This window comes from Dermacentor albipictus, chromosome 3 (genome assembly GCF_038994185.2).
Source record: "Dermacentor albipictus isolate Rhodes 1998 colony chromosome 3, USDA_Dalb.pri_finalv2, whole genome shotgun sequence".
NCBI lineage: Eukaryota > Metazoa > Arthropoda > Arachnida > Ixodida > Ixodidae > Dermacentor > Dermacentor albipictus.
Window position 1 is genome coordinate 157,958,797 of NC_091823.1, and position 14,089 is coordinate 157,972,885.

The 14,089-nt window shown below is 46.7% G+C and overlaps 1 protein-coding gene across 2 annotated transcripts in view; it reads left to right on the forward strand.

Annotated features, from left to right (window-relative positions):
• The window catches only part of LOC135908673 (uncharacterized), a 46,680-nt gene that overhangs the window by 1,482 nt on the left and 31,109 nt on the right, over positions 1-14,089 (forward strand). For both annotated transcript variants that reach the window (XM_070536229.1, XM_065440520.2), the window contains exon 3: positions 2,182-2,273. In XM_070536229.1, coding sequence (XP_070392330.1) covers positions 2,182-2,273 — 92 coding nt within the window. The remainder of the gene's footprint in view (positions 1-2,181; positions 2,274-14,089) is intronic.

The window sequence follows — 14,089 nt, forward strand, 5'->3', positions numbered from 1 at the left end:
GGGCATCGGAACCGCCGACAAGCTCCGCTCATTTGTCCGCGAGAGTCTGGACCGCCCAACATACATCCGGACGTCGTCCCCCTATAGTGCTTTCAACGCTTTCTGTCCGCTGAAGAAATTCATCAGAAGACAGCGATTAATGTGCAACGATGAAGCCAGGACAGCAGTCCGAGGGTGGTCCCACAGTCAGCCGAACGAATTAAACCGCAGGGGCATCTCAAATTTATTGCTCCGACGGGACAAATGCCTGAACTGTTGTGGGGAATATGTGTTAAAATAGTGTAAGGCGCGTGGAATGGCACTCATAATTGTAATTTTATGTTCCTTACTTGGGCTAATAAAATATACGGGCAACGACTTTCTGATTCGCCCTCGTATGTTAAATCATCATCGCTGATACCTTTGCAACCATACTATCCACGTGCTCTACTTTCGTATATTTGTCTACAGGGCGGAACTCATTATTCGGTCATGCCCATCTTACGTGCACGGATGACGAGGTTGTCGCGAAGCGCATGAAGCAATCGTAACTAAATTTAGCCTCTCCTGGCAGTCAGAGAGGCTTTGCTCGGCAGTGCTTTTGTGGATCCGATCGGAAGTGGTCCCGCTTGAGAGAGCTCAGACATAGTTGGTATATTCCATCAAACTCAAACCTGTGCTCATCAGGAGTCATAAGGCCTACAACTATGCACTTCTTTCAGAAATTTCACGCTTGCCCGGCTATGACACATAGGGTCCAGAAACGGCGTGGTCGGACTCTAGCAGCAAGATAGTAGCATACCAGTCAGTTCCCATCACCTTTATTCATGGCAGGCCCACTACAAAGACGCAGTTAGCACGATTGCAAGCGTAGGCTGTCGTACAAATCCTAGCTGGATCGTAAGCACTACAAGCTTTCTAGTGCGTGAATAAATGTCGCATGCCTTACTTTGGCGTCGTTGGGCACAGGGAATAAGCCGTTGCTTGATCGTGCCTGTGCCGGGCCTACAGATGACAATATTGTGAGGCTATGCTTGACGCAAACTGAGCTAAATTTAACCTCGCGCGGGGTGAGGCGTAGCTCGGCAGTACATTTGTCTATCCCAGCTGGAGTGGTCGCGTTTGAAAGATCTCATTCTGCCATAGCAGACATATTTATTCGACTTCAAATGGCTGTTTATGAGGAGTTATAAGGCCCGAACGTCTGCAATTTCTTGTATAAGTTTCTCGCTTGCTCGGCTACGGCGCCGCTGCGTTCGACACGTAGGGTCCAGAAATGGCATAAAGAGATTCTGGCAGCTCGTGAAATGGATACCCAACCCAGTTAAGTCACAGTTGTTAGCTTTCAATGCGTGAATAAATGTGCGCTGTCTACTTCGTTAGGTCATTTCTGCACACTAGTGCTCATGCACCATCTGCGGCACGCACAACGCGCCACGTAAGACGCAAGACGTTTCACGTACCCTTGCGCCTATCCGTCCCTGATTAGAGACTACCTGATTTTTTCAAGCTCACAAATTCAAGCAGGGCTCCTCCTTTCCACTTAGAGGGACCTTACTAAAATGTTCTAAAGGCACCTTGGCTTAACTACATTGCACACCATTGGCGCTTGCAACAACACCCTGTTCATGATAACGAGGGCGCTGTACACATGCACATCACTCCATGTGTGTTATTTATAGCAGATTACCTTTCCTCGCAACTGACTTTGGATTGTGCTTGCCGCTAATACTTCAATCAAGTCCTCGTTTAAACATCAAGAAATGTTATTTTTGAAGCATCAAAGTTGCTTGGACCTTCACAATTATTTGCAGGAAAAGCATGGTTGATGCCTGTAAATGCAAAAACGACTACTCGTAAAACGATACCAAAAATCTTGTGAAAAGGACTTAGTGAACTTTCATCGATGTATAGAAGACTTCAGTCCAGTGACCGGCGTGAGCACTGTACCAGAACTACGCTTTTCATGTATTCTTATAATTTTTTTTCTTTGTATTATCGTCATCAGTCGACAGAGTGGAGACGGATGAGGGTTAATGGAAAAGGTAGACACCGCGAGAACATTGCAGAGTTGCTCCTGACGCCACCTTGTAGCCTTCTGTGCAAACAGAGTAGAAAGCCTTTTAACGGTAGCAAAGCGAGGGAACACGGTATGACATGGCAGCTGTGACAGTGACAAAGCATTTTTCTTCTTTTACGCAGATGTGGGTCGCATCTTCGATATATGTCTGGGCGCCGAGTGCTTCGCCAACATCTGCAGCGACATCGCGGTCATCGGGCTTCTAAGAAAAGCGGTAAGCCCAAGATTACTTTTCCCGTCGCCACAGCAGTCTGCTGTGAAGCCACAATACCCGCTAAGACGGGGCTGCTGTTGAAAGCGAGCTCGGAAGCTATTGTATACCAAAACACTAAAAAGTACAAATCGTGCTGCCCGGCATGCATTGAACAGACAACCAACGCAGAGAAATAAAATATTTTTTTCATTTAGTCAAGTCACTTTTAGGGCAACTGCCTAACGTCGGAAAATTAAGCGAATTCGGTCATGAAATTTTCAGTTATTTAACTCACCACTGAATTACAATTTAACGATTTATTTTGCAAAGTGTAACTATTGGGACATCTAGAGCGGACGAATTTCATATAGTGCGCATCACTCACGTTTGTGCCACCTTTGCTCGGCGCTGTTGTAAATGGAGCTGTCGCCCTGGGCAACGCTACCAATATGTCCGATTCCCAGTCCTAGTTAGTTTATTATCACGCACTTCAATAGAAAAACCTCCAGATCTACGCCTTCCTCTTTAGACCATGCGTGGAGCAAGATCTGAACAACTAATTTCATTTGATAGGGTGCTGCGCAATGTTAGCCGCAGCCTCATTTACTAGTCGAGTAGTACGGCGGACGGTACTATTGCCTGACGCAATGCCATTGGCTGCCTCGAGAGTGCTGTTCGAGAATAGTGTTAAACAGTATCGCTATAATACCAATGCAAGCCCACTTCTGTCGGGTGCGCGATGTATTTCATTACATGTTCACGTAGTCAAGAATAGCAGTGATATTTCAGTCATTAATGAACATATTTCTTGAAAAACGTTTAAATTGCTTCTTTTGTCGCTATCTTCTAAAGCTGTTGAATAAAACTATAAAATAAAACTCTTGTTCTTTTTCTTTTTTATGTCACAGTGTATTAACATGCCTTGTATAGCCCCTCCTGCATGGGCCATAACTGTTGGTCTGCAGTATTCTGAAATAAATAAATAAATAAAATATTCGGCCTCAATTAATGACTGAATGTTACTTCGATAACGGCTGCATTCTGGGATCACATAATGCTTTTGGTGTGAGAAGATGTTCATCAGTTTTTACAACAGCTGCTTTTAGCGAGTTTTCAACATTGGACGGCTGCCTTGTTGGTCTCCATCTCAGCAAGATAGCCCATACGTAGCAGCGTAGCAGATCGTTGGCGCTAAATAGAAGCATCACATTGACAGCGACGTGGCCGCTAATTTTCATAACTTGGCACCTTTGTGTTGCGCAGGCCCTGTGTGGCAAGCGAATTCATTACTTCGGAGTTGCGCGGAATGAAATTGTGCGGAGAAAGCTGGGCCGTTCGCTTTGCCTCTAATTGACCTTTCAAGGTTCTCGCTGAGCATGGCCGCCATCCATCTGGTGGTGATGCTCAGCCGCCTCAATGGGGTGTGAGCACTCGCAGAGCTTAGTTTTCTTTGTCTGTTATCATATTTGGCCATATTTATATGGTTATCATATTTATCATATTTGGTGGTCGCACCCCAAAAATAAAGGACTTGGCGACGTTAAAGTAGGGGCTGACCTACAAGTCGCTTTGTCTCCGTGTAAGGGGACTATACGCGTAGTGCGTGCCGATGGACGCGCCACTGGTGGTGGCCTTGCGCAGAACACACGGGAGAGGAGGCAGCCGCGCGCCGTAGTTTGCTGTGTCGTTGACAGTGCTTTTCTGTCTCTGTCACGTTTTTAGAGCAATATGGGCAACGCCCTTCGCATGTGTGGGGTGGCCAAAGCTTCAAGGAATGTCGGAGAAGAATTGGTGCCGTGTGGGGGGCTTAAATGCCGGTGAAAACGTGCCGGCGATACGGCTCTGATCATTCCCCGCAAAGCCTCATCAGCGGGAGCAACGGTAGCAATGGATCGTCGCTTCGGCGAGAAATTTCTTGTTCTCATCCTTTTCCTTTGTCGCGTCGGTTTTTTTTTCCACTCGATCATAGTTAGACACGTAAGCGACGAAGTTCGTCTGCAGTGCAGCATGCGGTTTAAAGGCATTTCGCTAAAGTTCGGAATGCTGTTTGCCGCTTATGCTGTTTTCCGCTTCTTTACCGCGTTGCGCAAGCTAGGCAGCAGAACTGCACGAACGCATTGTGTTGTACGTTAAAGCTACTGAAGTTTGCAAGAACAGAAATCGTTGGTTTTATGTGGCCCGGTATATCCTCGCATCAGCTGTCGCGCACGTCATGTTTTCACATCTATTTTATGCGTGGCTTTGCACGTGTTTAACTGTAGCTAGTTGCTTCATGCTTAACTCTTGTTGATTCTTTTGAGCTGCGAGGTTTCCACCCTGCCTCATTTGTTAAAGGTGTGAATCAGCTCTGTCTTATCTGAATGATACGAAGCAAGTGCTTCTTTAACAGTTTTATCCTTTTCGCCCGAGGGCATCTTAGATATTGTGGTTTTTTGGGAGCTGTGTTTAGAAAATAGGTAGTTCAGGGGGCGAGAATTGCTTATAGTTGCTGCGTATGGTATTTTTGTTCCATTTTTCGTTGAAAAGTTCGCGTCACGTTTGGGAGGTCATCACACCTCCGATGCTGTCTCAGCAGACTTAACACGCCGAGTGAATTGTTTATTTCACAACGTGAAACGCATGTGAATTTTGCACTCAACTGAATTATTTATTATTATGCTTACGCCGCAGAGGACTAAACCCGGCCTTGCCGCCAGCGCTCATCTACTTTCGGTGGCGCTGTCCTACCTTTAAATATATCATGCGACACCTCTCTCTAGTAACACAAAAGAAGTACTGAAAAGTTATTCAGACTTTAACTTTGTGCGTTTCCAAGTAGCTCCCTTGGGGAATATAAAATTGCAAAAACTGCAGCGGGAACGGCAGTTCTTCGGCGTATGCAGCAGAATTGCATCGGCGGTACAGCGCTAACACGCGCTTTTATTTACCCGTGCGTTTGGTCACTTCGTTGACTAGTGTACGCGTTTTCATCAATTAATTCGCAATTACTATTTTTTGAGGCGACTTTGACTGCACTTATTCGGCGATGTCACATGTATTCATCGGCAGAAACATCACAATGGCATATGCAGACATCGCACCATGCGGATTTGTTTGATATAAGTCTGCACTAACGACGGGTGCTTATTATTGACGTACAGAAGCAGCATTATGGCAAGGGTATAATCTAAAAAGAACGATGGAGACATCGCATTACACAAAGAAATTTATCGGCTAGTTAACATGAGCTCCACTTCACGTAAATAGGATTCATGGCGTTTGTCTGCGGGACACACCTGGCATGTAACACTGGTAACATCGTGTTCATACCCGCTCCCACAGAGGTCAGCTTCTTCCCTACAGCTGTCGCCGCAGAAGAAGCAGTCTAGAGAAATCGCAGCCGCGAATTTCAGCCATCCTTGCTGTAAAGGGTTGTCGTCTGCTACTGCTCCCGCGCGTACTGTTGGAAGCGTCCGCTAGGTGGCTTTAAGTGGCGCCTCTATTAAAGTCCCTTAGCCTCTATAGGCGGTGCACGAGGCGTATAGGCCGCAGTTGTGCAAACAGCTCGCTTTCTGAACATTCGGTTTGACTGCTACGTGACAACTTCTGACACTTCTGACTGCTTACGTTTGGGAATGCGGAAACATTATAGTGCCTCTGGTGAAATGTTTTTCAATCGAAGCTCGTATTGACTCACAAGTAGAGTTTTCGTATTCAGGCAAGAAAAACAAAAAACAAGCAACAGTTGCCGCCAGAGCAACGCAGCTGAGGGAAAGGGCGGTTTGGCGAGCTGACAGCTGTGCCGGCACCGGAGCGGGAGACATTAGGAAAGATTTCAGCTGCATAGGCTTGCTCATGCCACGAGCGCAACTAATCAGAGCCGTTTCGCTTTCGCCGTGGGGGAAATGGCAGGAAAGGGTTTCGCGCGCGCTGCGCCGTCTTCGTTTCCGTTCAGTTCAGTCTCGAAAAACGTATGGCAGAGCCATGCATTGTGCGTTCCCCATGAGGAACTGGCAGCCTCCGACGAGCGGCGGCGAGGACTCGCCTGTGAAATGGCTCGCCATCGGAGCACCGATCCACCCGTCTAAGAGCCGCCCGAGCCAAGGCAATCCGACGAGGAGATCCCGGGCTGAGAGAGCGGGAGGCCGAAGCTATCCGGCACCGTTACATGTGGGTTACTTAACCGTGTCGAAGGTCAGGTTCACGCAGGACAAGCTTCGCTTACCCCGTTTTCCGGTAGAGGAAGGGTTGGCCATTTTTCTTTCCGCGCGTTGCTTCACCGCGTGAGCTCCCACGTGCGTTTTAACTGCGCATTCGTAAGGCCAAATTAAATGCGGCAAGCGTCTCAACCCGCTCGCTTCTCCACGAGGAGTTCATAATTCGAAAGACCACTCAGTGTAGTTCAATTGGACATCCATATTTTTACAGCGCAGCTCGATATGGCTACCATACCATGCATTTTCTTTCCTCCGTCAACAAAAACTATCATCATCAATGTCTCATACCCCCGTACGCATTCATGCTCCCGTAAGCAAGCAAAAAAAATGCAATCGCTCATAGCCCCGTAAGGCAGAGGCTACAAGCGCTAGCGAAGTGAACAGTCTTGAAATTCTTTCTAATCACGCATACAGCATACTGAACAGCATGTCGAAAACTGTCATCATCAATGGCTCATACCTCCGTGAGCAATGGCTCATACACTCGTAAGCAAGCAAAAAGTACGATGACTCATAAACCCGTAAGGTTCATAACCACTCACTTTGCGTGAATTATGCCATGACAATACTCCTGGTGATTTCAATGTGCATGTGTCGGTACCGAAAGTGGAGTGGTTTACGCTTTCCCTGTTGGAGACATATCCCTTGCGGTACCACACTTATCCAGCCCAACCGGCCATCCAGTGGTGTACGTGCATCGATTTGACATTAGGAAAGAATCTGATTGCAGTTGCGAGTCAAATAATGATCACAGATCAAGGCAATATATTTGTTTCTTTCTTTTCTTTATTGATTTATTTAGGACAAAGAACAGATTGTCTTAGGGGACATGGCTAAAGGCAAACATTTGCGTGACTAGGCCGTTCCACCCGCACATTGGCAGCAAAATGGCAGTGGCAGGATTTCAGTAGAGCACACATGAAATTAAAGTAGTACACATTTTCCATGGCTTGAGTACACAATTCGCGTAAGAAGAAAGAAAAAAAGTTAAAGTTTATACAGTTTTGTAATCATTTGAAGCATAACAACAGGAAAAAAAACGTACGAAATTTTCCATACCTGTAGCTGAAGTTTAAAGTTTACACAGTTTTCTAAAACAACAAGAAAAAAAAACGAGTTTGTACCTTTGTTAAAAATTCTGTCACCTCCATGTCGTGTGCTAAACACTTCGTTGGTGAGCCACCTTCAGGGAGTGGAATCGCTCATGATTTTTCTCACTTTATACACTAATGACGTGTCGCCACCTCATCCACTTCCCTCTGGTATCCACTTCCCTCTACAATGCATCTTACCTTGAGGGCAGCATACATAAACATAAATATCGCTCACTCTGCACCATTCACAATTTTTTTAAATTTGTCCGATGCTGGGTGTGATCAAATTGGCGTCATATATCGTCAGACATGCCTCACGCACGGATTTTTCGGTGCTGGCACTAGATGGCGCAGCGTGTCCAGAAAGATGCGCTAGAGGGGAACACGACGGCACACACCGCGTTTCATGCATGCCGTGTTTAGGCTGCGGCAATACACTGTGAATATACACTACATTGTTTTAAATATAATCGCATGAAGGTCGACATTCATCGGGAGATGTGTTCCACCGGAATTCTTGTTCCCGCAGAGGCGTCTGTGTTAGCAGGCGTTTGGTTTGTGGCGACACCAGAGACCTGACCACATGGGGGTTGGCGCCTCCCGCGTTTAACCGTGCATGGCTTAGCTATGTCCAAGGCCCCTCGGCAGAGCTAACGCCCCCCTTTGTCCTAGACTTCACGTAGACGGCACATCCGGACTGACCCGCCCCGGTGAAAACGGTAGTTGTCTTTTCCTCTCCTCCTATCCAACATTTGTGCTTCGCTCTCACTTTCAATCTTTCCTGTTTTCTCCTCTCTTCTACATTACATCCGATCTTCTTCGCAGTGAGGGTTAACTCTGTGTAAGTAGCCAACCTTGGTCATATTCGGTTATGGGCAGGTTGCAAGTGCTAGGCGGCGCCCCGTCTTTCCGACCCCTAGCGCCATCTGACGAACAGTTGCGCGAATGTGGTAGGATTACTCACGGCGTCAGCAGCCCGCACTGCGTGTTTGGCGCCCTGTCAAACGATAGCGATGGCGCGAAACAGCGTGCCGATATTAATTTTAACCGGGTTTCTGGGAATTGCAAGATCTTCATAGCTTTTTTCGTGAAAAGAATTTAGGGAAAGGAAGTCGTCTATTTGAAGTGGGGCACGTCTACGACGTGAGGGAAGTGTTGAACTCGCACTGATCGGAAGTGACTGCTAGGTTTATTCCGCAAACGAAAAATAATGCACCAGCGAGATGCGTGAAGCTCAGCGTAATTTACTTCGTTATCTACGGTGTGGACGCATGAAATTGTAGGCGAAATTGATTCTTGAAGATCGGCGACAGCAGACAAATCCTAGCGGGGAGCTGCGATTGCCGTGCTGGCATCGCAGGGAAGTGCAAGGACGCCGCGGTATTTTCCCTGTACATACATGACGGCAAATACGAATCCAAAACATCTCATCCAAGAACGTGGGGCGTATGAACGACTCGTGAGACCTACCAGAGGTATTCTAACGTTGCTCTCCCCAAACACACAAAAAAAGGGGATGAACTTACCAGTTGTGTTAGACTACGCTGGGAAAATATTTTCGCCCAAGTTACTGGAAGTGCGATACTATTATGTTGCGATTTTTCAGTGCGTGCAAAGGAGGTTCCAATAAACCACGTTGTCAAAAATTTTGGTGATCTCATCTGCACCTTCGTTGATATGCTGCCATGGGCGCAGAAGAGTGTATGCCAGCTCAGCCGGCTGCAACCCCTCCTCAAATCTCTCAGCAAGCCCTAGCGCTGTTCGAATGGGATAGGATTGGGAAAGAGTTCCACGGCTTTACTGCGGTACAGTGTAGGAACAAACTACTTTGATGCATATCCTGGTACGCACTGCAGGCAGTGGCGTAGCAGGGGGGGGGGGGGTCGTGGGCTCCGTGTGCAAGGGGCCAGTGGCGGGGCGGGGGGGGGGGGGGGGGGGCATATACGTCTGGAGACACACAGAAATTGTTGATATCCTCACCTTCCTCCAATAAACCCGGATGAGGGGGGGGGGGGCAGCTGGAAGACCTATGGGCCCCGGGTGCCAGACGACCTAGCTACGCTACTGACTGTAGGTGTCCCGTTGCTGCCATCATTGCTGTAAAAGCAAAGAATTCAGAGTTGTAACGCATTTGGCATAACGCCGGAACATAAAACAGCTTATGCCGTCATAAGCTGTCATAGGAGGACATAACTTTCAAGAAGGCACGCAAGCCGGTATCATGCCTGCCAGAGAACAGTCATGCGGGAGTGGCGCGTCAGAGGGAAGCGCCACAACGGCCTCTAACGGCTGTCCGATCTCTACGCACTGGGCTGGCGGCAGTAACGCCATCGGCCCCGTCGGCGGATGCAACCAGTCATGCTCCGCCATCGAAGAAGGGCCCATCAACCTCCCGGCTGGATGGGCCCGCGTCGTGGCGCCCAGAAAGGGCTCCGTGAGCTAATTTTTCATTCTTGAACGCACCGCATCACGCACACGAACAAAATCAACACAGAAATCTTACAGCGGAATGTGACAGGACTTCTCCATATAATCTAGACGAACTCACAGAACTCCTCCATCAGTATTATCTAAAAGTGCTGTGTGTTCAGGAAAAACACTTAGAACCCACTTGAACAAACTTCTTCAGACAGTATGCTATCTTCCGGAAAGACCAGGACGACGCTGTTGCCTCGTGCGGAGGTGTAGCAATAGTGGTGGATAAGTTTGTTGCTTGCCAAATCTTTCTCTCCAAATGGCCCTTAGCCTGTGTGAACGAGTTTCTTTAACAAATTAATAACAATCTGTTGCATTTACGTAACGCCTCATTACCAACTTAGCAAAACACGCTTCTACAAGCTGGTTGACCAGCTCCCGGAACAATATATAATCGCCGATGGTTTTAATGCTTACAGCACACTGGGGGGAAACTCCAGGTGTTATTCGTATGGTGACTGATAGAAACCTTCCTAGTAAACTCCGGTGCATGCCTGCTTAATAAAATGTAAGCGAGTTATTATAATATCTCGCCCAATTCGTACTCTTCTGTAGACTTAGCGGTTGGATCGGCAGCTCTTCTGCCTTACTTAGAGTGGAGCGTTATCAAAAATCCTTAAGGAATTCACCACTTCCCTAAATCAGCAATACGAATGTCATCCACGTGCTTCAGATTTTAAATTAGTCTATGCCGACTGGAATTATTTTAAGGAATCGCCTTGCTTGTCACCACATATTATCGCCCATTTCAGTATATACAACGCAGTAGTATTTTACCGTTTTTATCACCGACGCAGGAGACAAGTTCATTTCACAATCAAGCGTTAGCTCATCGAGAATATGAGTGCCATGGTGGAACGATGAGTGCGAGGAGGCGCGAAAGCAACAAAATAACGCGTGGGGCATACTCCGTCAATCCCCAAATGCAGGAAATGTGATAGAATTCCAAAGCATTACATCATGCGGAAGGCGGAAGCGACGGCAGGCTAGGAGGGTACGCTGGGAGAGGTTGCTCCCATTAATTCATACAGACAGGAGGCCCGGAATGAGCTAAGAAGGCTTAAGGGACAACAGATCCGTCCGTTGCCCCTGGTGGATGAAGGAGGGAACATGCTGGAAGACCAAGCCGACGCTCTTGCTGAAGACTTCGAGCGCCTGTCTAACACCGCTCACTATTCGAAAAACTTTCTCAAATACAAAGCAATTGAAGGACTTAAGCCCCTGAACAGGAAATGTGGCTCAAATGATCATTATAACCGTCCTTTTTCCATTGCGAAACTTAAAGCTTCCTTGACCGCACGTGAGAACTCTGCGCCGGGCCCCGACAAAATCATGCAGGATACGATTGAGCACCTCCACTCCGACATACATATCACACTACTCACACTTTTCAATATTATCAGGGCTGCTGGGTATAATGCATGTAAATGTAAACAAGGTACTATTTTCGAAGTTTTGAAGCACGGTAAGGATTTTTTATTCTGACCAGTTACCGTCCTATAGCGCTTACGAGCTGCCCTCATCAGTTTCTGAGAAAATCGCCATCTTGACAATTTTATAGGGAAGGCCAATCCACAACTGACAATTTCGTGTTCATCGAAGCAAACATCCGTGATGCATTTGTACATAAGCAGTACTTCATGTCTATATTACTAAATATGGCAAAGGCATACGACACGACATGGCGCTACGGGATTTTGCGATGCCTGTCAGAGATGGGCATTCGAGGACATATGCCTGACACCATCAAAAGCTATCTGTGCAACCGTACTTTCTCATTTAGAATGGGCAATGTATTGTTCCGTACATTTGTTCCGTCTCCATTCCGTTCCGTTTCGTACATTGTTCCGTCTCGGTCCTCGAGCATTGCCTGCTGGCTCCAGTGAACCTGTTTGCACCATTGCAATGGCAACTCGTTGAATACATTTATTGAGGTGACAAAATCCGCTCCAGATGCGCACATATAAATGCATATTCGGGAGCTCCAGTCGAAGAACACATGCCCAGAGTTTCACACAGATGCTTCAAAGTCAAAGCCGGCGTCTCTTATGCGGCTCTCCTCACATCGTTTTCGGAATGTTACGCTCTGTATATTGAAACCAGAATCTTCACGGCAGAGACATATGAAATACTGTCGGCTAATAAACACAGCAACAAAGCAAAGCTACCAAAGGCCATTATATTCGCAGATTCCTAAAGGGTCCACAAAACATTACAATCGCTACGAAAACAGAAAAATCCTGCAAGAGACGACCTCTATTCACTGCTCTACGATACGTACGCATCTAACCAACAGGTTGTAATATGATGGATACCAGGGCACATGCGTACAGAGGGTAACAAGCTTGCTGATAAAGTGCAACTCTCATAACAACAAAACCTATCAATCAGGCCACACTTGTTCCTGACGCAGAATTTAAGCCATTCCTGCGCAAAGAACTCCGGAGCGATTCGTAAGACTTATGAGGTGAGCAAACATTGAATAAGCTCACCTAATTAAGCCACATTTAAGGATCTGGTCTTCATTAATAAAATCCCGACGATCTGACGTTCTCTTCTGCCACCTCGGAATAAGGCACATATACGGTACACATTCATATATACCATACACTTTTAACTGGCATTCATATGGTACACTTTTAACTGCGCTGAACCTCCGCGCTGTGGCAGATGTGGCGAAAAGCTGACCGTGCTACACGTCGTGCTGGAGTGCACGGAAGCTGAAGCAGAACGAAGAAAGCACATTCCTGGGGCATACAAACAACATGTCCCTTTACATCCTATACAATTCCTTGGCCGAGAACTTCTGTTTGAAACCAAGGCAGTGCTTAAGTTTTAAATGATGTTGTGCTGCATGCTATTAGCCTGAGAGTTTCGTGGCCCTCCTTGTATCTAGAGGGAACTGCTGCGAGCTTACTATTTAGTAGAGCACGTGCCTCTTGACATTTGTGCTCAAAGGCCTTTTAGTGAGGAGGTAGCACTAGCGGAATCGATGGATTTTCTGTTCGTGCTATCTCATTTTAGAATACTGTTTATGGTCATCGCTCACATCATTCGTCGCTAACATTACTTTTACACTTGCCTATTTTGCGTAACTCCATATAGCCTCGCTACATTTGCCATTTGTCATTCACCGCTTCATTGATTTCCTCACACCATTTCTTGGCGCTTTTTGACCACCCCTCGACCTCGCGCCTAGAAAAAACATCCTACATCGCACATTAAATTTGTAAGAAGACAAGCTATTGCACACCAGGCAACTTAATTGGCGGACCGGCATCGGCCAGGACTATGAGAAATCTTTGTGTGCAGTGCACGCATATGCTTAGTCACGGCACGATTCGGCTAATACTTGCGTTTCACAGCAGAAATAAAACTGGCTCATTCAGAAACGAATAACTTGCGGCTCACCTATCGAAATAACACAGACATCCCTGAATAATTTTACCACTGTTGATCGCTTCATTCATTCAGTAAGAAGCATTGCGCCGAAGTAGCAAAACTTTCTCAACCACTGTCATCGCATAGTTATTTTCTCAGAAATAGCAACTGGAACTGCGTATCCCAAACTGACGACTGCGCGATGCAGCGCTTGTCTTCATACGGTCTCTGATACTTCAGGTGAACAATCTACCGAGAGCGCGCGGATGACCAAGTAGGCACTTGTGACGCTTAAGGACGGGGTTATAATTTGTTTACCTGCATGTAATCATCACAAACAAATGCAAAGATAGTGAGTAACGAACACATAAACAAAATATACCGACATGCGGTGATGTGACATCTCAAGGGTAAAGGAAAAACAGCTATAAAATAGACGTGTCCAAAAAGCAACGTTCTCATAGATGGAGTGTGGTGGCGCGAACTGAATGAACACCAACGAAGACGAATGCAATTTTTCACAGGAAAAACATGTAGCAGCTAGTGCAATCCACTACCCTTATAAGTATTCACAAAGTTTCAAAATTGACCGCAGTTACGCCTTTTAAGTTTAGCGGCAGTCACTTCGTGACTGCGAGCACCTGTTTTTTCAACATACTAGTGTCTTAGCCGGCATGCTGTGGCAATATGT